The sequence below is a fragment of the Diuraphis noxia genome, unplaced genomic scaffold (assembly GCF_037042655.1).
Source record: "Diuraphis noxia isolate RWA-SAM2 unplaced genomic scaffold, SU_Dnox_SAM2 contig0001, whole genome shotgun sequence".
Classification (NCBI taxonomy): Eukaryota; Metazoa; Arthropoda; class Insecta; order Hemiptera; family Aphididae; genus Diuraphis; species Diuraphis noxia.
Genome location: NW_028301711.1, coordinates 9,025,467 through 9,047,021, shown reverse-complemented (window position 1 = coordinate 9,047,021; position 21,555 = coordinate 9,025,467). Strand labels below are relative to the sequence as shown.

Here is a 21,555-nt window from a genome sequence, read left to right as displayed (position 1 = left end):
TATATATGTATATAATTGCCCAGTGTGCAAAAATCAGTTTATTAAGCGTTTATTAAATGTGGAGATCTCCACGATAAACCGTGGATATCGTATTTAGAAGTGGTTTACTTGTAAGCATAATATACATTTATTAAACATGGATTTCTAAACGTTGATTAAACTTTAAATATCTGTTTAATAACCATGTCTAATATACAGTTGATCAACATTTAATATCTATATAATAATCATGTATAAAATATGTTTAATCAACATTGAATATCTGTTTAATAACCATGTCTAATATACAGATGATCTACATTTAATATCTATATAATAACCATGTATAAAATACGTTTAATCAACATTGAATATCTGTATATTAACCATGTCTAAAATATGTTTAATCAACGTTCAATGAATTTCATAATTTATTATTGATGTCATGTCAACTATTTATATTAGTGATGGTTTTTTAGCAAGCCGTTTCATTTTTATAATATTGTGTCAAATCTTGAGTTTTGATAAGTTTTTAAATTTTGCTAAATAAAGTTGAAAAAATAATGAAAATACCTATAGTACCTTTTATTAATTATTTATTAATAACATGATAATATATAAAACAAATAAAAATAACAATTAACCAGTCTTAGGTGTAAATATTAGATAGTTTTCATCACATTAAGTTAATATTAATAACATGGTAATATTATATAAAACAAAATAAAAATAACAATTAACCAGTCTTAGGTGTAAATATTAGATAGTTTTCATCACATTAAGTTAATATTAATAACATGGTAATATTATATAAAACAAAATAAAAATAACAATTAACCAGTCTTAGGTGTAAATATTAGATAGTTTTCATCACATTAAGTTAATATTAATAACATGGTAATATATAAAAAAAAAATAAAAATAACAACTAACCAGTCTTAGGTGTAAATAATCAAATATTATATAGTTTTCATCACATAAAGTTAATATTAATAACATAATATATATATATAAAAAAAATAAATAACCAGTCTTAGGTTAAGTAATAATATAAATTAAATGATTAGTTAGCCCCACGGTTATTGGATTGACGCAGCCATAGACCCAAAAAATTCAAATAATCCACTTCTGTTGTACCTTGTAAGGAATAAACTACATCTGAAAAATGAAAAAGTAAATAATTATTATACGGTAAAATACCCGATCTTAACTTTAACCTAATAACTAATATTAGTGGACATTTTTTTCAGTATGGGCTAATTTACCACTAAAGTGGTATAGCATATCAACTAGAAATAATTGAAGAGGCCGGGTGGTTATAATGATGACAAACAATAAAAATAAAGATTACAAAGATGTAAATTCTTTATTATCATATATTATAAATATTATGTAAAATTATTTTTTTTTTAATATTGACAGTTGCATTTATTTAAGTTAGAGTATTAAGCATGACAAAAAATATTGGCAAATCAGCAAAATACGAGCTTAGGTACGGTTAGCGCATCCCACCATTCCCAACTATAGGTCATGGTTCGCTTACTTTCATTGGCCGTTAAATGATATAATTATTATTATATAATTTATTAAACATTATTGAGTATACATATATTTATTTTCTAATATAGATACAAATATATAATAAATAAAATATATCAACTCACTTTGTATTATTTGGGATATTTTATATTTTCCAAATGCTTTCTTATTCCCTTTTCCAGTAATATTAAAAGTTTCAGCTACTTTATTTGTCATCACTTTTTTTAATAAATTGTAAACAGTTTTTGAAGGTTGTTTAACGTGTCCAACTTTTAGTAGACAATTTTTCTGCGGAGAAAATATTAATTGTTTATAGAATTTTACTATTTACCTATTTCGTTAAATTAAATATTTACCATTCTACTTTCATGAAGATCGTCTACTTTGAGATTCAACTCAAACTCATCCAATTCTAAAACTGTTTCGAATGGTAGTTTAAGTGAGTCGTCATCTACATTTCCATGGTTTAATCTCAAAAGTAAACCTTGATGTTGGATTTGATTTTGTATGTCAACAATGTCTACTTTAATTTCATTTAATGTGTTTTGGATTAATTTGTACTGATCTGAAACTAATTTGTAATAATAGTTAATAAACCTGCAATATGGTGACTATATTAATTCAAATGTTGATTTAAACATTGTCGTATTTCTACTTATTAGATAAAAATATATATGAATTGAAGTATACTAGCTTAGCAGTGATTAAACATCAAACATAATATATGTACCTACCATCATTAAGTAGGTTAGTGACTTGATCAATTCCAAAAGTCGGTTGCGAATTTACTTGGCTATTAATTAAAGGAACTTCAGGTGAATCTTTCAATGTAGCTGCAAATAATAAAAATTATTACAATTCAATTACAAACTTATAAAATTCAAAAGTGTTAAACATGTATACAGTTCCCAATAATTGGGAATTATTCCTATAAAATTTAATAAAAATAAAAAAATACCTATTACTGATTGTTCTGAGGATTTGTTCTGATAATTTATATCTTCTACAAATGTGGTCAAAGAATCATTACTGTTGTGATAATTGAACATTGGAGGTGAAATATTAAAGTCATTTATCACGATCTCACTGTGTGGTGGTGTTGATTCAATAGGGACTTCAACTTTCTGAGCTGTATAAATTTTAAATAAAATAATTAAATAATCAACTTACCTACCTAAGGATTTGGAACATTAATTCAAAACTTTATTTACATACATTAATTAATAACATTACCTAATTAACACACACAAAACTTACTAGATTGATATAAAGGCATAGGTGGTAAAGTAAAAACTTCAAGGTGTTTAGTTTTCTTTTCTAATCCAACTAACAATTGATCGTCTGAACTTGAACAAAAACGTTTATTGGGGAACAGTTTTCGTTTATTTGGATCCACAAATGATTCATCAGAAGTATAGGATTTTAAATTATCATTGCCGGCTTCATATGTACCTAAAGGTATTTCATTTAATAATATATACCATTAATATATTTCATTAAAATCTTAGCTTATAGTAACCGGGGATGAGATTTTATGGTTTTGTATGTTTGTTCATTGTTTAATTTTCAGGAAATAAATATGAAAATTTTTAATTGTTACAAAAATTTTAAGTACCTTCTAATCCTCACTTTGCTTGAAATGTTTAGAAAATGTTATCATGTTACTACGTTAGGAACAAATGCACTTTACCACCCCATTTTTTTTTTTTTGAAATTTGCTTATGTTCCCTATTTAAGAACAATGGAGTAATCAGAATTTGTGGGTCGGCCTAACCTATCAAAAAATGTTCATAGGGTGGTAAAGTGCACTTTAGCCCCACGTTACATGCATGTACACTTTTACTTATTATACATTACCTATATTTGTTGATTTCATGATTTTTTATGACTTGTTATACTTTTATTTGTATTAACATATATTGATTTTTTTGAATTGATGTGTGTTAAAGGAGTGTAATAATTAGTAGCCATAAGATAAATAAAATAAACCTATATAATTATTAAGTACTATTGATGTTAGGTCAAAAATAAAAACAAAACCCAATCGTCAGTTGCTAAACAGACAGACAGTTACACCTAATATGTGTAATATTATATTATACAAATACATATAACAAGTATATACTTACGAAAAAACCGTTTTATATTACATGAAAATATGTCCCAGTTTGATGATGGTTTAACACGTTTTTTAGCAAACTTGTTGGCATTTATGCTTCCTGGCCATTTACATTTGTAAACAGATGAATCTTCGCAATAAAATATCCAACTTGTGCATACTAAAGCTAATGCATTCTTGTCTTCAGGAAAATCAACAAGAACATACTGAAAAGTGGCTAATTCCAAACTGTAGTTGGTCAGAATACTCATCCTTGTAACTTATAAAATGACAGAAAATTCCAGAAAACAAATTAAATTTGGTATTGAATTTTAGTATTTTACTGATGATTAGTGAAACGTGGAAATAAATAAATTATAAACAATTCTAGGTTAGGTTAAATCTAACCATAGAGTAACTGAGTAACCAAGTAACCAAGTAAACTGAAAACATGAAACAGATAACAAGATAACCGTTTTGTTATCTACAATCATATTATCTATGAGTGTGTGGTACTATTTGGTCTATTTGACGCCAATTTCCTATTAGAATTTAGAAGCACTATAATATAATATAATATACAAATTTAGAGAAGTATCGAACTACAGGAAAAAATGCCAAAAAAACCGTACATACCAACTCGCCTATTAGAGCGATCAAGTCAGTTACGACGACTACAAAATCAAAAAATAACCATAACCCAACATTCAAGTATAGTACCTCAGAATCATTCACAATCACCATTAGAAGAGCATATAGAATTGGAAACCAATAAAATAACATCGTCTGCTCAACTGCAAATTGAACCAAATGATATCGTAGACCCTAATAAGAATGTAGTACAATGTTTACCACCCATTTCAGTATTAAATACATATACTTTTAAAGAAAAATTAGCTCGTTTAATTATTGATGGAAATATACCACGGAATAAAGTAACTGAATTACTGCACTTATTACACAATGTTGAAGATTTCAATGAGTTAAAGAATCTACCATTAGATTCTAGAACTCTATTAAACTGTCCTAAATCTGGTAGTGCATCTATAATTCAAATGGAAAACGGTCAATATTTTCATTTGGGACTAAAAGAAGGTTTAACACACTTATTGCAACAGTATCCACACTTGCAACAATTAAATGTATTACCTGTTTGGATAGCAATAGACGGAATACCAATATTAGGTCATGAATTTTGGCCAATTATGGGAGGTCTAAAATTGGATACTGAACAAATCCTTCCATTTGTGATTGGAGTTTATTGTGGGGACAAAAAGCCAGGAAATGTCACGGAATACTTGGAACGACTAATTGAAGACATTAATCATATTTTAGATAATGGATTTGAGTTAAATAATCAAATATATAATGTCAAACTTATGGGATTTATAGCTGATGCACCTGCCAGGTATGAATTATGACTAATTATTATACTCTTACCTACACATCACAAACTTAAAAAACTATCTGGATTAAGTGTACACTTAGCAGTGGCGTATTTAAGCTAGGGCTACTGGGCCTCCAAAGTATGTTCAAGTTGGGGCACAGAATCTTTCTCATTAGATCAAACAAAATAATAAACATTTTTTTGAAAATAATTTTATTTATATTTCAAAAATAATATGTACAGCGGCAGTGTTTATTATCTTGTATAGGTTATCTAACTATAAAAGTCATCGGTTTTTCAAATGGGCAATTAGATATATTTATTATAATATAATTATTAATTTCTGTATTAAAGAGGGCTTCTGTCTCTTAAAGACCCCAGGGTCACCACATTTCTCGGCATGCCACTGACACTTGGGTATCTGTTACATTTACTTCCTTTATAATTTTAAACCGTTACCTATAAGTACATTTTTTAAATTTATAGGTCATTTTTGAAGTGTATCAAAGGACACATGGCTTATTTTGCTTGTGAAAAATGTACAGAAGAAGGATATTATACAGAGAATCGTATGTGTTTTCCTGATGGCAATGCAAATTTAAGAGACGACAAATCATTTCGTGAGAAATTGCAGCCAGAACATCATACAGGGGATACACCTTTACTATTAATACCATCTTTAGGTTTGGTTTCAAATTTTCCATTAGATTACCTACATTTATGCTGTTTAGGTAAATAATGTCAATTATTATTATATTTATTATATTATATTATTATATTATTATTTACTGTAGGTATTATGAAAAAGATAATTAGACTTTTAGTAAATGGGTCGATCAAGCAAACTGGATCATTTGGATGTGTAAGACTTCCTTCAATAAAAATTAAGGAAATAAATAAAAGGATGGAAACAATTGCACCATTTTTGAGCACAGATTTTGCTCGCATACCGTTGTCACTAAACAAATATCATGATTTTAAGGCAACTGAATTAAGGCAAATAATGTTATATACTGGGGCATTAATATTTAAAGACATTGTACCGGATCCTATCTACAAGAACTTTATTGCATTTTACTGTGCAATGCGTATACTTTCATCACCTAGAGCTACAAATAAGGATGAGAATAAATTTGCAGAGACATTAATAAGATATTTTGTTGACACTTTTGGAATTGTATATGGGACATTTTTAATTTCATACAATGTGCATTCATTACTTCACCTTCCCAATGATGTATTAAGGTATGGAGACATAAATCAATTTAATGCGTTCTGGTATGAAAATTTCTTAGGCCGATTAAAAAGGTACTTAAAATCTGGAAGATATGCAATAACTGAATTGTACAACAGAATTATTGAAGATAGGTTAGCAAGGGAAGAAAAATATTTTCCAACTAGTAACAATTTTCCAATTTTTAAAGAAATTCATAATAATGGACCACTATTCAGTGAGCTTGCAAACTGTGAACAATATAGGCAAATGAAATTTGAACATTTTACTATTCAAATAAGAAAATTAGAACAACAACATTTATATACTCATCGAGACGACTGCATAATTGTAATGGATAATGACATAAATAATTACTTTATTTTTGTTGTAGAAAATATTTTAGTTCAAAGTAATAACAAGTTCAAAACAAGTTTTATAGGAAGACGATTTCAATGCATAAATGAATTTTTTGGAAGCTCTGATGGTATTAATGTTTCATCAATTAACGTTGGTGTGTACTTATGTAACTATTTAGGAGCAATAGAACATTATATATTAGATAATATGTCTAATATACATAAAGCATGTATCGTGCCAAACGTTTCTTCAAACAATGAAAGTTATATAGTTTTTAAAATACTACATTCATAAAAATAAGTTTTATAGATTGTAAATAAAATTGTACCTACCTTTATTATTACAGCAATATTATCTTTTTCCAAAAATATTGAAAAATAAACTTGAAATCATAATAGTTTTTTGATGAAATCATTGTCGTATTTATTATACTACCTATATGAAAACAATTCACAAATGCCACAAATCTTTTGAATTGTTTTCACGTATTGTGCCATAAATAGCATATAGTTTATTTTACTTAAAACTTACAAACTGTTATTGCTAAAAAAATTAAATATTACATTTTTTGGAATCAAGATGAAAAATTCAACTCCATACAGGCTAATATTTTTTTTTTTAGATGATCGGTGATATAGAAATCCTGATAAGGATATTAAAAATATTATAGTTCACAATTTGAACACTAGGTTTTAAACAAATATTATTATAAAATATTCAACGTTGAATAACCGCTTAGTCAAAACTTATTTCCCGTTTAATTGTAAACTAAAATTATACAATTTAAACAACGCTGAATCAATGTCAAATAAACCAAACTTAAAATAAACTAAGAATCCACCGTTGATTTAGAGTTTATAAATGTATAATCCACTATAGTGCACACTGGGTGGTTGTCATTGGTGGATACTGGCGCAGGTAAGGTAAAGTATGGCTCACATTATCACATTTATGGTTTTAAATAAAGTAATTATATCTTAAAAAAAATATGAGAGTTAAATATATACTTGTAAGTTGTAGTATTGTAAGGTACTCAAAAACCAGTGGCATAAATTGGCCTCAACTTCTGTTGGTGCAGAGAAATATTTTACTTTCCATACATAACCACCAATACTATAAATCCTTAGGAAATTCATGCTGTGAATTTGTTACCTATCTATAATTATCTAGTGTCCTAATTATTGTATTTAGAAATTAGTTTAACAAATATAAAGAGATATTGTTATTTTTCAAGTACTGTTTTTGAAAAGAAAAAATTTAGAAATTGTGTTCATTTGTGTAATGTTTAATTAATTAATATAGATACATCATATTTGTTATAACTGTGTGAAGATCTTTAATATTTATATTATTTAACACTAAACTAGATAGTAAAGTACCTACCAAGGAAAATATTATGATTCTTTAGTTGTAGGCAAAGTGATAGTTTAGGTATTTAAATAATAGTGTTTGTGAATGCTGATTTAATTTTGAAAACCTATTTAACTTCTTATTATTATAATTATAATTGAATAAACTATCTTAGATTCCTAGATACTATCTTAAGTAGATAGTGCCATGAAAGTTAAGATAAATCTTAATTACTGAATACCTATAGTAATATAAAAACAAATGACGCACGCAGATTATAATTTAAATATAATGGATTTATTATACCGGGTGATTCTTTTTATCATTGAACTCTCATTATTTCAAAAATTATTAATGTTTTTGAAAATATTTTTTACATAGTTTCAAGGTGTTAAAAAACCAACGTTTTTATTAAAAAATTAAATTTTTTATCTGTATCATTTTTTAAGTATTTTACTTTTTTGAATGACAACATAGAGTTTTAATTTCATATTCCAAAGCAGAATATTTTTATAAATGTTTTGATTCATAAAAACTGAATTTAGGATGAGTAGTTTATCAGTTATAAGCATTTAAAGTTTAGACAGAAACGACTTGAAACAATGTAAAAAAATATTTTCAAAATTTATTAACGTTTAGGTTAGGTTAAATAATAAAAAAAAACTCGGTATAAGTTTCAGAATTGTATTTATCAGTCAAATCTACGGTTATTATTTTTTTCAAAATTTGATCTTGAAATGCTTATATATATAGGTATATCACACTGTTATAAGAATGCACACCATTTCATTTTTAAATATATTATTTTATTATTCGACCAGCATTTTAATAAATAAAAATATAAGTAGTTTGAATACACAGATCGGATAGACATTTTTCATGTGTATTGCAATACATTTAATTCATAGATAAGAGTTTAAGTAGGAGTTTGGTGGGTCAATTGTTTATGTCAATGTTATTACATACATGGAAGTAATAATAAGTATTAAGTAAACATAAAAACACAACAATAACCTCAATTTCAATCTCTTAATACATTCATGTAATGTTATACTGATATATTGTATTACCAAGTTTAATTAGTTCAATTCATATTATAATTCTACTATTGTTTGTTAATTTTCTTTACTAACCTTTTCATTGGCTTACATATATTAATATTATTTTTTGCAATATTTCAAACAACTTTCAAAACAAGAAAAAATATAATGTAAAAATATATTTTAATAAATTGAATTTCAATTCCTCAAGTCGTGTAACTATGCTTAAAATATTGTAGATTTGTCATCATTTTTATGTCGTTGGCATGCAAACATGTATTTTAATTTATAAATGATATTATATATATATTATAAATAGGTATCATTTTACTACTTTATAACTTTTATTAATTTTTTTGTGTTTAATGTTATATCAAAACTTATGATATAATAAAATTAATTGATACCTATGTACCTATGTTTAATTAATAAGTACAATCGGCAAATTACATTTTTTTTTTTACTTATTTTATTGCAATACCTTTAGGCTACCCTTACCTAAAATAAAACATTGCCCATTGGTTACACTAAATAAATTCCAATTCCTTAAAACATACAATTTGTTGTCTTTAGTATTATTCAATAACCTATAGGCTACACAACTACCAGCAGTAATTTATTTGAACTTATGATGACATGTGTTATATATATATAATTGTAATATAAGTTAGGTTCGGTTTATAGGTATATAAAAAAAATTTATTAGGAACACCCTTGAAGAAAAACACATATATAAATGGAAAATCTTTTATATTGCTCATTTCATTAATAAAAATGTAACAGAAACACAATAAAAAAAATTAACATTGTGTTAATACTTATTACTAATTCGTGACTAAACCATGCTCTGTTAATCATAAAAATTTCTACACGGCATGCACACCATTTTATTTGTGATATTCATTAATTTCTTAATTCACTTAATACTTTATATTATTCATTGTGAATTTTTTACTGATGTCACATATGCATATATACCGTGTGTCCCAAAAAACAGGGGCCACTTTACCACTCATTACCATGAAAATATTTTTCAATTCTGTTTGCGGGACATTAAACTAGACTAATAGATCATAAATTTCAATGACTTACAATTTTTTTAACACATGTATCTTGCGCATGCGCAATAAAACTTACATTTTTTTTTATGGCAACCTGTAATTTGAATATCATATTCGGGTTTATCGATTTTTTTCAAGCCATTTTGATGCATCAACTTGTGTCCTAAACCCAAAATTGACTAAACTAGATCTATGAAGAATTAAAAAAATTAAAAAATTAAATTTATTTAATTTTTTTTTTCTAACTGTAGTACGTACTTATTTTTTTTTTTAAACATCATGCAACAAACAATCAAAATTATTATTATTAAATTAATTAACTATTTACTATTTATGAATTATTATCTTATTTTATTATTACACATTATGAAATTGCATATGGTCGTAATTGGCCGAGACCAAAAAAGAAGAAGAAGCGTATTTTTGTTTCCATCAGAATTACCTATAATTAAGTATCTATTAAAAAAATAATGAGCATTGGTATTTCTATTTTTGTTATTTACCTACCTATATACCTATTAAAATGTGGAACTTATTATAAATTTAATTTTTTAATTTTTTAAATTCTCCATAGCTCTAGTTTAGTCAATTTTGGGTTTAGGACACAAGTTGATACATCAAAATGGCTTGAAAAAAATCGATAAAACCGAATATGATATTCAAATTACAGGTTGCCATTAAAAAAAATGTAAGTTTTATTGCGCATGCGCAGGATACATGTGTTAAAAAAATTGTAAGTCATAGAAATTTATGATCCATTAGTCTAGTTTAATGTCCCGCAAACAGAATTGAAAAATATTTTCATGGTAATGAGTGGTAAAGTGGCCCCTGTTTTTTGGGACACACGGTATATATATATTTAAATTGATTAAATAATTAATTTTTGTAATCTTAAAATATAGTAAGTTTCATACACAAATTATTGTAATTTCAAAAGCACATACCTACTATGGCCAATGTTTGTAACTGATTTTCAATTTCGTTGTATATGTATAATATTATGTTTGATTTCTATGTATCGCTGTCAATGCACAAATTGGTTAATTAATTAGAAATTAGAATCATTATTTATTATTTTAAATATAACTAATGACTATAAGAATTGCAACGTTAAGTACAGCCTTTAATTTATCAATTTATGTATTTTAATATTGTTCAAAATGTCTATCAAATCATCAATGATCATATTTAACATTATTATTATTATTATTCTATTAGGTAACTACCACTACTTATTAGTTAGGTTAATTAATTAATTAACCTAACCTAACCTAACTTTTAAAACCGAAAACTATAAGCATGTGTACAACACATATATTATATATAATAGGATACATTACATTTAATTAATGTTTTCTAGGCTACACATATTAATATTTTATATGCATATGTAGGTACTTATAACTATGTATAACTATGTACCTATAAACAATAACAATATTGTGATACACCAAACGACCAAACCAGGGGTCTATATAAATAATGTATAGCATTCATTATCAAGTTTATTGAACATTTTAATTTCACTAACTACGCACACGTAGTAATTATAAATTTATAATTTGATCTACGCATTACGTTTGCCAATACAATAATAATAATTTAATACACATCACGTTTTGTTAAGCAATCTTATTTTAAAATTCTGCTATTGTTAACTTGTTATTAACAATCTTTGTACATAAATATTGTAATTTTACATTTTTTCCTGATCCATGTTTATTTTTTATTCTTACGGGTTCCATATTATGTAAAGATAATTTAGTTTTACCTACCCCCACTTCCTCAATTTTATTAATCAGCTTCCAAGTTGTTGAATGACTATGCCCGATTAAATGCGGAAACCTATTGTTCCAGCTTTCACAAATATTATTTGAACGATTGTACGGTGCCTGGAGTGTAATATAACCTCGTGTACGTTCCATGTTTCAGGGGGGATACAATGATATTTTTCAGACCAAATATGCAGGGTACCGTCGTCATGAAGGCGCCCGCCACGGAGACGCCTGAACGTTCTATTAATATTTTTTTTCTGTTGTAAGCAATTTCAATGGTCGTATTTAGTGTCATATATAAATCAGAGGTTGACAGCTACATTTTGATTTCTACGAGTGATAACGGCTTTGTAGAAAAATAACAATAGTCGGCATGCCGCTGGCGGCGACGACCAACCCAAGAGTGTATATTTATATTATTTCCAGTTTATTTCATTCTAAAAATGACCAGTCATTGCCTGCACGTTCTATTGTCCTATTGTAACACCCAACATTTCAGCAATCGATTTATCTTACTAATCGTTTATAAGGTAAAAAATAGAGAACACAAAAAAAGTTTTAATATTTTAGTTCAAGTTTCGTATTCGACGTATTACAACATACCGCATTCCTATTTTATTTTTTTACTGTTCAATGAATTAATATTATTACGGTAATCTGAAAAACATCCCCAAATATATTCCTAACTGTTGTATACAGCCATCTAAAATATTAATTAATAATAGCAAAAAAAATTAAAATTTGAATGATATAACTATTACAATATTATCTTGATCACACAGTTAGATTACGTAAAAAATAAAAATAATTATTATGATAATAATGAACAATATTAATGTTACTTTTTAAGTAACTTTCTAACTTAACTAGTTAGTTTTAATATACAATAACTTTCAAACTTAACGAGTTGAATTGAAAGCGTAAAATAATTCTAATCTAACTCGTTGGAAAAATAACTAACTAGTTAGTTTATTATTATTATTATTACTTTTTTTTCATTCCAAAATTCTAAAAGCTATATAAAATATATATATATATATATACAGTGGTCGAAATGGCTCAAGATAAGTGGAGGGATGCCTTACAATTCAGATTTCCTGATATCATCGTAATATTCTTCATACCTTGTATAGTATTTTTTTTTTTATAGTTCACATTTTGTTTATGCATGACATAAACTAAAGTGAGTACTGACACGCATTAACCATAATCATAAAGCTTAAAACCTTATCAAAAGTATACATGTTAAATTGTGGTCATTACACTCATAACCAATATTCTATCCATGGGCTAAATTTAGAAATTGATCGACTCACGTTCACGCATACACATCTACTCATCAGTTATCATTTTATCAACAAAATATTGTCAGAAATGACGTTTAGATATTTTAACATACGAAAAATAAAATGTTTTATAAAAATCATAATAATTATTTCATTTTAAAACACAAGTCTTAGGAGGAATGCGTTATTCTAGACAAAATAAGTAGAGGGATGAAAAATGTACGTACAAAAAAGTAGAGGGATGCCATCCCTCCGTATCCCCCCACTTCGACCACTGTATATATATATATATAATATAATATATAGAATATGGATTATAGGCTCATGGATAATAATTATTAGTATTTACTATTTATAATAATGTACTCACAGGAACCATGGCTTTTCCGCTTACTCCGTAGAATGTAAATATAAATACTATCTATACGGGTGGGTTAAACCGAGAGTAGGAATTTGACACGATATCGAATTTTCGTGGTAGTGTTATTGTTGGTCTTGGTTTGCCCATTTATCTATATAACTATTGTCTATTGCAGTATTACACTATTACCTATATTTATTATTTAACTATAATATCAATATCACAATATCAGTAATAATATCTTCTGATTCATTTTTACACATTACAATTCACAATCAACGATTTTGATAAATTCTCAAATTTGAACAACCGCCTGTTATCTGTCAACATAATTTTGTACACCGAAAAGCTCCTCTCCACATCATCCTAAGAATTTGGTGCGTTGGCTGCGGTCTTGCGGACGGTTATTTTATAATAGAAAATTATATTGAGCAAGTAAAACACATTAAATTCGGCACGGTCGCGCTTGTTGATCGACGTAATAAGATAAAGCCGATAAAGCTAGCTGTAGTTAAAATTTATTAATATATATATATATATATATATTATAAAATCAATTTGGGAAAAATATTGTTTTTAATGTCAAATAGAAATTTGAAAAATACGATATAAGGATATCTAGTAAGTTCTCTCAATATAAATGTATTTATTTATTTACGAGTTTTTATACTGTATCTTTATAAATTATAAAATATGCTCTAAAAATTTTTAACTTAAGAAATATGCTCTAAATTTAAAAAATCACTAAATATGCAAACATATGCACTAAATGTAATAATTTATTACAATATAATATATTATATTGTACTTAGGTAATTTTTATACAAAAGTCAAATAAATAAAATAAATACAATACTGTATAAAAAGTAATTCAATAATTCATTCAAAATAATTCATCAATGAATATAATAATTAATACAATACAATATTACAATATGTACCTATGTATACAAAATAATACAAATTAAATTTGATAAAGTTTTGTATCAAGTATACATTACATACATTACAGTACATATTATATACAATTTTATACAGGTATTTCATATTATGATACAATGGAACCTCTATAAGTCAAATTTTCGGTAACTTGAAAGGAATGCCATATTGCCATGGCCCCTGCGTTACAATACATGATTTGTGTGTTCTTGGGGAAGTCGAATTTTCGATACAAGGTTTTTATAAAAAGATTAAATATATAGGTACCTGAAAGAGAGATCAATATTTACTAGGAGAATGCAATTGTGATGTACAACTATGTTCTTATAATCTATTCCATACGTATTGTACAAAAATATTATATTTAAATTAAATTGTTTTTGTGCATTCCCACAAAATCCACGATACATGTTTATGCGCAAGCTTTTTAAGAGTTAGCAACGAAAAACATCATTTAATTTACTATTTTAATTCGTGTATGACCACAGCAGCTGTAGCAGCAAAACCCGAATTAAAACATGTAATTTATTGTATACAAATCATTTACAATGAACCTTATTATATGCAGTGAAAATACTATGTTATATGCATGGAAATATTCACTAAAAATTTAATTAAAAAAAAATTACGAAAAATGTATGGTATGATGAAATTTACTATTTTTATTATTTATTATTATTTTTTATTATTTTATTTTATTCACCTTATTTGAATGAAGTGATTTTCAAATTTTAAATGTTAAACGATTTAAACGTTATATCTTATCGGTACTTGCTTAAACCGAACATAGACATAATTACCATGTACTTGTAAACTTGTATGATTTAGCTAGGATCATGAATATTGTATAATACACTATTTATATGCGAATTAAATATAACATAATAATATTGATGCGGGACTTGGGAATTGCGGAAAATAATCCCAATTACATGTTATGTATAAGATATAATAGAAATGAATTCAATATTGCATATTATTTTATAGAAAATGACGTGATTATATTATCTAAGCAGCTACAAACTTATAATAGGTAATAATAATAAATTAAAAATGTTATGTGATTATGATACCTACTATCTACTATATCTTATACCGGTACTGAAACAAATTACTACTAATTGGTCAGTTAGAATTACATCTTGATCGAGTTTATTTTGTGTAGACTGTTGAATATACCGAAAGTTTAACCATTGTGGCATACATTTTATGATATTTTATTAATTTTATGAAATTTTCAAGTATTTACGACTTATACTTTTTGAATAATAACAAATATTAAAAATCGTTTGAGGATCAATCGTTATGCTATTTCGTAAAAATTTAAAATTCAAACGTGATTAACATTTTCTTATTGCTTATATGCTTCGAGTCTTCTTACTTGAAGGAAAACTTATGGAAAACTTAGTGTTGTATTTTTAGTCCTTAGTTATATAAAATTAAAAATTTTATGATTTTTCAACTTCAAAATGACTTGCGAATTTTCGCGTTTTCTACAGATTTCGTAAAAATTCGAACTATAAACGCTTATAAAAAAAATGTAACTAACGATTTTTAATTTTTGTAGCTACAATAAAAACAACTTATAAGGAACCTATTGTATTAAATTTTCCAACATTTTTTTACCGACACTTCAAAAAAAAATTCTCATAAAAATCGAAAATTTCAGTGGTCTATAAATAACTCAAAAAAAGTCAAAACATTAAAATTAAACAGTATATAGATAACACTAACAAAAACATTTGGTGAAAATTTCAAGTATTTACAGTGATTAGTTTTTGAATAACAACCATATAAAAATATATCGATTTGGTCGAAAACGGGTTTTGCGTAAAAATTCCCGTTTTTCTGTCATTTTTTTTTTGTTTTTCTCGATTTTTTTGAAAACTGTTGAAAAATGTTTACATTTTACCTTTTAAATGCACCAAGGATATTCACATTTATATCGGAAACCACCCCCCAAAACTTGAAATTGAAGCATTATTTCGACTAGTTATGCTGTACACAGACACAAAAACAAAAAAAAAAAAACAAAAAACACACATCATTGTAAAATCAATACATTTATCACTCCGATCAGAATCTCAAATATGTAACCTATGATAGAAGGGTATAGCAGCAATTTAATGCATTTTTGACAAGAATTCTTAGGATAGACCTTGAGATACACCTTTGCTCCGCAGCTAGAAACAAGACAAGGAACTAGAAAACATGTCAAATTAAATAACTTTTGTTTTAATCAATATTTTAATTTTAATATAATTTACAAAGTTAATACATGTACGTGTAGCATAAAATTTTACATTTTTATTTTATAGTACAGAATAATATACAAATTTTAATCTGATATAGTTTATATATCACTCCAGGGACGGCACATAAGTATAGGAGAGGCATTTTTCAAACCGTGATTTATATTATTTCGATTATGGGCAAAAAATGTGTACAAAATTCTTATGTGCCTTAACGATCACCCATCCCTTAAATAAAATGTGAGGAATTCGATACTCCCTTTGTCACGCCCCTGCTCGGATCGACCGGCGCTATTAGGTACGATTTTACGAATAAACACATTACATTACTGTAATATAAATTGTTTGGTGGGCGGGAGTATTAATCGGTAAATGTCTGTGGTATAATGTCACTTTTATTTACAGCCGGTGGAAGGGATGGCCATGGCTACCGCCACCACTAGCGATGAGGCGGCATATAAAATAGCTTGCGAAGGGTGTTTCACTACCATATTGCAATCAGAATACCAACTTCTTACAGTTCACCAGCTCATCCGTCTCGTTTCTCTCACTTATCTTGATAATTTAATAATTTTCAACTGTTAGTTCGATTCCGTCAATTTTCTTCGTTGTATTGAACCTAACCTAAATACAAAAAGGCAAAACCACAATGACGTCGATAGTAGTAGTGATTATGTCATTTTTCGTTAATTTCATTATTCCCAGAGAGGCAGCCAGCATGCAATTAACTGATAATTTTAAATTTGGTAAGTACCGAAATGAATTTTCCCATTTCGTTATTCGTTAAATTGAATTTCTAATACCACTAACCTTATTATATAGGTACTGTAGATATTAAATTTTATGAACAATTTTTTTTTATTTTGTATAAATATTGTCTTTATATTAAATATAACTTCGCTACTCATACAGATACAGATAGAGTAAGTCCAATTACCCGTGGGAGATGCCCCATAATTGAAACAAGAAATTTTGATGTCATTTCTTATGATCAAGATTCGTCAAAGTTTGAAAGTTGTGCCACCATCGAATTCGAAATTCAGACGAAGTACGATACGGAATTGTCATTTTTCATGATATTTGGCAGTTTGAATAACTTTGGACAACGTATGTGTAAGCCAGGTACGTGTTACAAATTATTATTTTAGTTTTTAGTATAGTACAACACATTTATTATATTAAACAGGCAGGACCAATTATGCATCGCATGTTTCGAAAAATGTGATACATTTAAATATTATGAAAGTCGATATGTTATATATCAAATATACTAAAAATAACGCTTTTCTTATTTTTTATACAAAAGAAAAACATTGATAATAATTATCACACAAATGTTATTAAATGTATAGCCATTTTTATTAATTTAATTGGAAATAAAAAAATTAAAATATAACCATAACAATGTTACTGCAAACTAAAATGTATGCCTTTTATAATCTTAGTATGACCCTCCGCCCTCCACCATCATCATACTGCTAACACATTAATTTAGTATATTTTATTGAAATTAATATTATTTTGATCAAAAGTATAGAATTCAAAAAGGTTAGGTATACATTAATTGCGATTGAGTACGAAAAATTATATTTTAAATAAATTATTCTACAGTATTAGGTACCTATTTTAATATATAAATATGTTACAATTTTTGAAATTACAATTTGTATACATTATGTTATTATTCTATACCTGCTTTATTGTATTTGAGCATTAATAATTTAATTTCATTCAATTCTTAATTAGTATTTTTACCGTTTCTAATAGTAATTTATAATGTACACGTTTAATTAATATTGTAATATGAATATGATTTAATAATGTACCTAATATCATAACACTTTCATTGAACACGTGTATTATAATTCTGTTTTATTCTGCAGATAATGAACGACCAGTAATGGTATTTACCTGTACGCCACAATCGGCTTCGCCGCCAGTAAATCCATACACTGATGGAAGTTTGATCATGAGGCTATACGGCCGATTCATCGAATCAAATGACGGATACGATGTAAGATGTGCCGTAAGTATTTTGTGCTTACAATAGTTTAGGATTTTCCAACCAGTCCATTTGTAAACATATTTAAATTCGTTATTAAAATATGATTCAAAAAAATCATTTCATATTTTGAATTCAAAATTATTATAATCAAATAAGACGGAGAGATTCTGCGCCGCAAAGCAACGTAAAGTTCGATCATATAATAACATATAGCATTAAGAGGGCGCAAGACCCTTATTCGTTGTCTCAGTCTTACAAACGCGTATCGAATTATGCTTGTATGATAAATTGTAAAATAAAATTTGTCATAATTCGCTCAAAAAATGAAGTATCATAAAAATACTTACAACAAAACATAGATAATGTTCTTATTATCAAGTTTCATAGTAGGTCTATTCACTATAATTTTTAAGCTAACTGAGTAATACGTGAACTTCTGACTATAGTGCTGAGCGAGAATTTGCTATGTTACACGCTTGTAACACCGAGACAACAAATACGGATGTTGCGCCCTCTTAATATACGGGATAAGCATAGGAATCATACAGCATAATATTGCTATAGTGGTGTGACTGAATTAGATTGAATAAGATCTTTTGCCCCTAGATATACGTGCTTCCACCAAATTTCTTTTGTTATTTTCCTCACATAATATGTTTAAGTTGATTAAGTTTTTTCTATTTATTTTGTTCTTGCTTATTCAAGATGTACAAAAACGTCGAAGGCATGATGTACCTGATGGCGATTAGCGCTAATAAATCGTGCGATGGCTTGCCGCATATGTTGGCCAACTCACAGGCGAGTTTCCCCGAAGGGTACGCGTTGCTGCAGTCGAATATATCCAGATACAGTCAAAGACGCAAGCGCTCGACATCGGACACAAAAAATACCATTAAAAATCACTCTGGCTCCAGATTTTTCTGGCGCACAGGCTAACATTTGTTTTATATTTTTACATAAATAAATATTGCCCTGATTCTAGTTTTTACATCATTTAATATCAAAAACATGTAATTTTGTACTTTATTTATCTTGCATTTAAATTTTCTGTAAAATAAGTGATCAAGGGTACTTTACTTTTCATTTATCAATATTATTTTCAATAATTGTATTTTATAAAATTATAAAACATAATAAAGAAATATTCATACCAAGTATTTGAAATTATTATCAACCAATATTATAAACATATTTTTATTTATATTTAAAATACTATCAACCGGAACTTATAGCCTATAGGTGTAGTAGTAGTAGTGCTTAAATTTTAACACAATGGATAGCACTGTGTGTGTGTATGTAAGCATAGGACTAATTATGAAAAGACAAATAATTCATAAATATGAACTCAAATTTTAAAAAATGTGTGATATCTAAAATGTGGTTGTGTATGTCATGCACACAAAAGCTTGACATAAAATAAAGATATTTTTCGGTTTTTGTTCTGATCCAAGGTCTGTCTGACGAGCCAATTTTGAAACTTTCTATAAATACGTATCTTACATTTATTTTTTAATAAACTCGAAAATAAATAATATTCGTTGGGTACTTGACATTTTTTCTCAATGTTTATTATTTAATAGTTTTCTGTACACTCAAATTTTTTCAAGACATCTTCAAATATTCCATATACCTAATCAATATCATTATTATCAATATTTTTGTCCGTATTTGTAATAATGTAATACCTAATAATAAATAATAATAAAGGAATATTAAGTATAAAATTGTGTAGTTTAATTTAAATTTATGATGCTTTACTGCTAAAATCATTATGAATTCCAAATTTAATATTTCACATTGGATTTATTTAAAATAATTTATATTGCAAAACAAATAACAATTGCCTGGTCATTTAGTAACTAATAATAATTCAATAATTTTATGCATTATTTGTTAGACATAGATATACTTTGTATATTTAGAGTTTAAATTTTTTTTAAATAGGGTGGAACTAATTGGTATTTTGAGTCATTGATTAGAATATTTTTTGATGATATATGTTGACTTATTTTTTAATGGATCTAGCTTTTATATTGTATTGTCGGTTTAGATACAGATTTGCATTACCCACAATAACGGTTTTTTATTTTGATATTTTCTCATAATTCATTACAACTATAACTATCAATAACCAGTAACAATAAGAAAAGCTACTTGCCCCTCAAATTTATTGTTACTAATATTAAATGATCACTGAATATTAACTCAGATACTACAATAACTAGTACTGATTTCTAATTAACTAAGAATGCAACTACCTAATAATATTAATGTAAATTATATATATTATTTTATAACATATATATGTATCGAAAATACCAAAAATGTACTTTATGATTTACTGTTGTAGTGTTGTCATCTTAGGAATACCTTGTTTTAATTTGTTTTATTCTGCTTGTTTTTGTAAGCAGTACCTACACAAATGGGTGCTCCAGTTCGATGTCTTAGAGGTATATTATACAATTATACTACTAAAACTTATATGATTATAAGTATCAATTGACTAAACTTTTTTTAAACAAGCTTTAGGACGCTAATGATATTATAAAGGTATAATAATATATATGAACATAATATTTCAAATGTATATTTAGGTAATTTTCAGTGGTCACCACTTATTTGACTCACTTAGGGTTCAAACCGTTTCAGTCCATTCACTGAATTATCCAATAAGGGGAAAAGGCACCAAAAAATATTTTTTATTCTTTGTACTTCAAAATATTTACTCAGATTTTATTTATTATTTAATATTATTTATAATAATAAAAATAATTTATTAATATTTAATTAAAAACATATGTTCAAAAAAAAAAATAAAGTAGTAAATTATTACTTGTATACTCGTATACTAGGTAACCTACCTGACAATTTCTTGATAATAATCCATCCAAATTTGAAATACAAATACTG

At 26.7% G+C, this 21,555-nt stretch overlaps 2 protein-coding genes across 2 annotated transcripts; one reads left to right on the top strand and one right to left on the bottom strand.

The window, feature by feature from the left end:
* Window positions 1-543: 543 nt before the first annotated feature.
* Window positions 544-3,888, bottom strand: LOC149059455 (uncharacterized). Its single transcript, XM_089215845.1, has 7 exons — window positions 3,648-3,888; window positions 2,776-2,970; window positions 2,477-2,647; window positions 2,253-2,351; window positions 1,875-2,089; window positions 1,644-1,806; window positions 544-1,137 (listed from the first exon to the last, which is right to left on the bottom strand). The coding sequence occupies exons 1-7, from the start codon at window positions 3,886-3,888 to the stop codon at window positions 1,043-1,045; spliced, it is 1,179 nt and encodes a 392-aa protein (XP_089071971.1). The 3' UTR covers window positions 544-1,042.
* A 342-nt stretch (window positions 3,889-4,230) lies between these two features.
* Window positions 4,231-6,987, top strand: LOC149059454 (uncharacterized). Its single transcript, XM_089215844.1, has 3 exons — window positions 4,231-5,024; window positions 5,490-5,734; window positions 5,798-6,987. Exons 1-3 carry the CDS (start codon window positions 4,231-4,233, stop codon window positions 6,868-6,870), a joined length of 2,112 nt encoding a protein of 703 aa, XP_089071970.1. The 3' UTR covers window positions 6,871-6,987.
* The last annotated feature ends 14,568 nt before the right edge of the window (window positions 6,988-21,555 follow it).

Bases quoted from the DNA above. Each gene is read 5' to 3' on its own strand.
- LOC149059455 (XM_089215845.1), bottom strand. From the start codon at position 3,888: ATGAGTATTCTGACCAACTACAGTTTGGAATTAGCCACTTTTCAGTAT. The intron at 2,090-2,252 runs GTAGGTACATAT...ATTACAAATTAG, and splicing joins CACTAACCTACTTAATGATG to TTTCAGATCAGTACAAATTA. The intron at 1,138-1,643 runs GTGAGTTGATAT...TTCATTTTTCAG, and splicing joins AATATCCCAAATAATACAAA to ATGTAGTTTATTCCTTACAA.
- LOC149059454 (XM_089215844.1), top strand. From the start codon at position 4,231: ATGCCAAAAAAACCGTACATACCAACTCGCCTATTAGAGCGATCAAGT. The intron at 5,025-5,489 runs GTATGAATTATG...TTAAATTTATAG, and splicing joins ATAGCTGATGCACCTGCCAG to GTCATTTTTGAAGTGTATCA. The intron at 5,735-5,797 runs GTAAATAATGTC...TATTTACTGTAG, and splicing joins CCTACATTTATGCTGTTTAG to GTATTATGAAAAAGATAATT.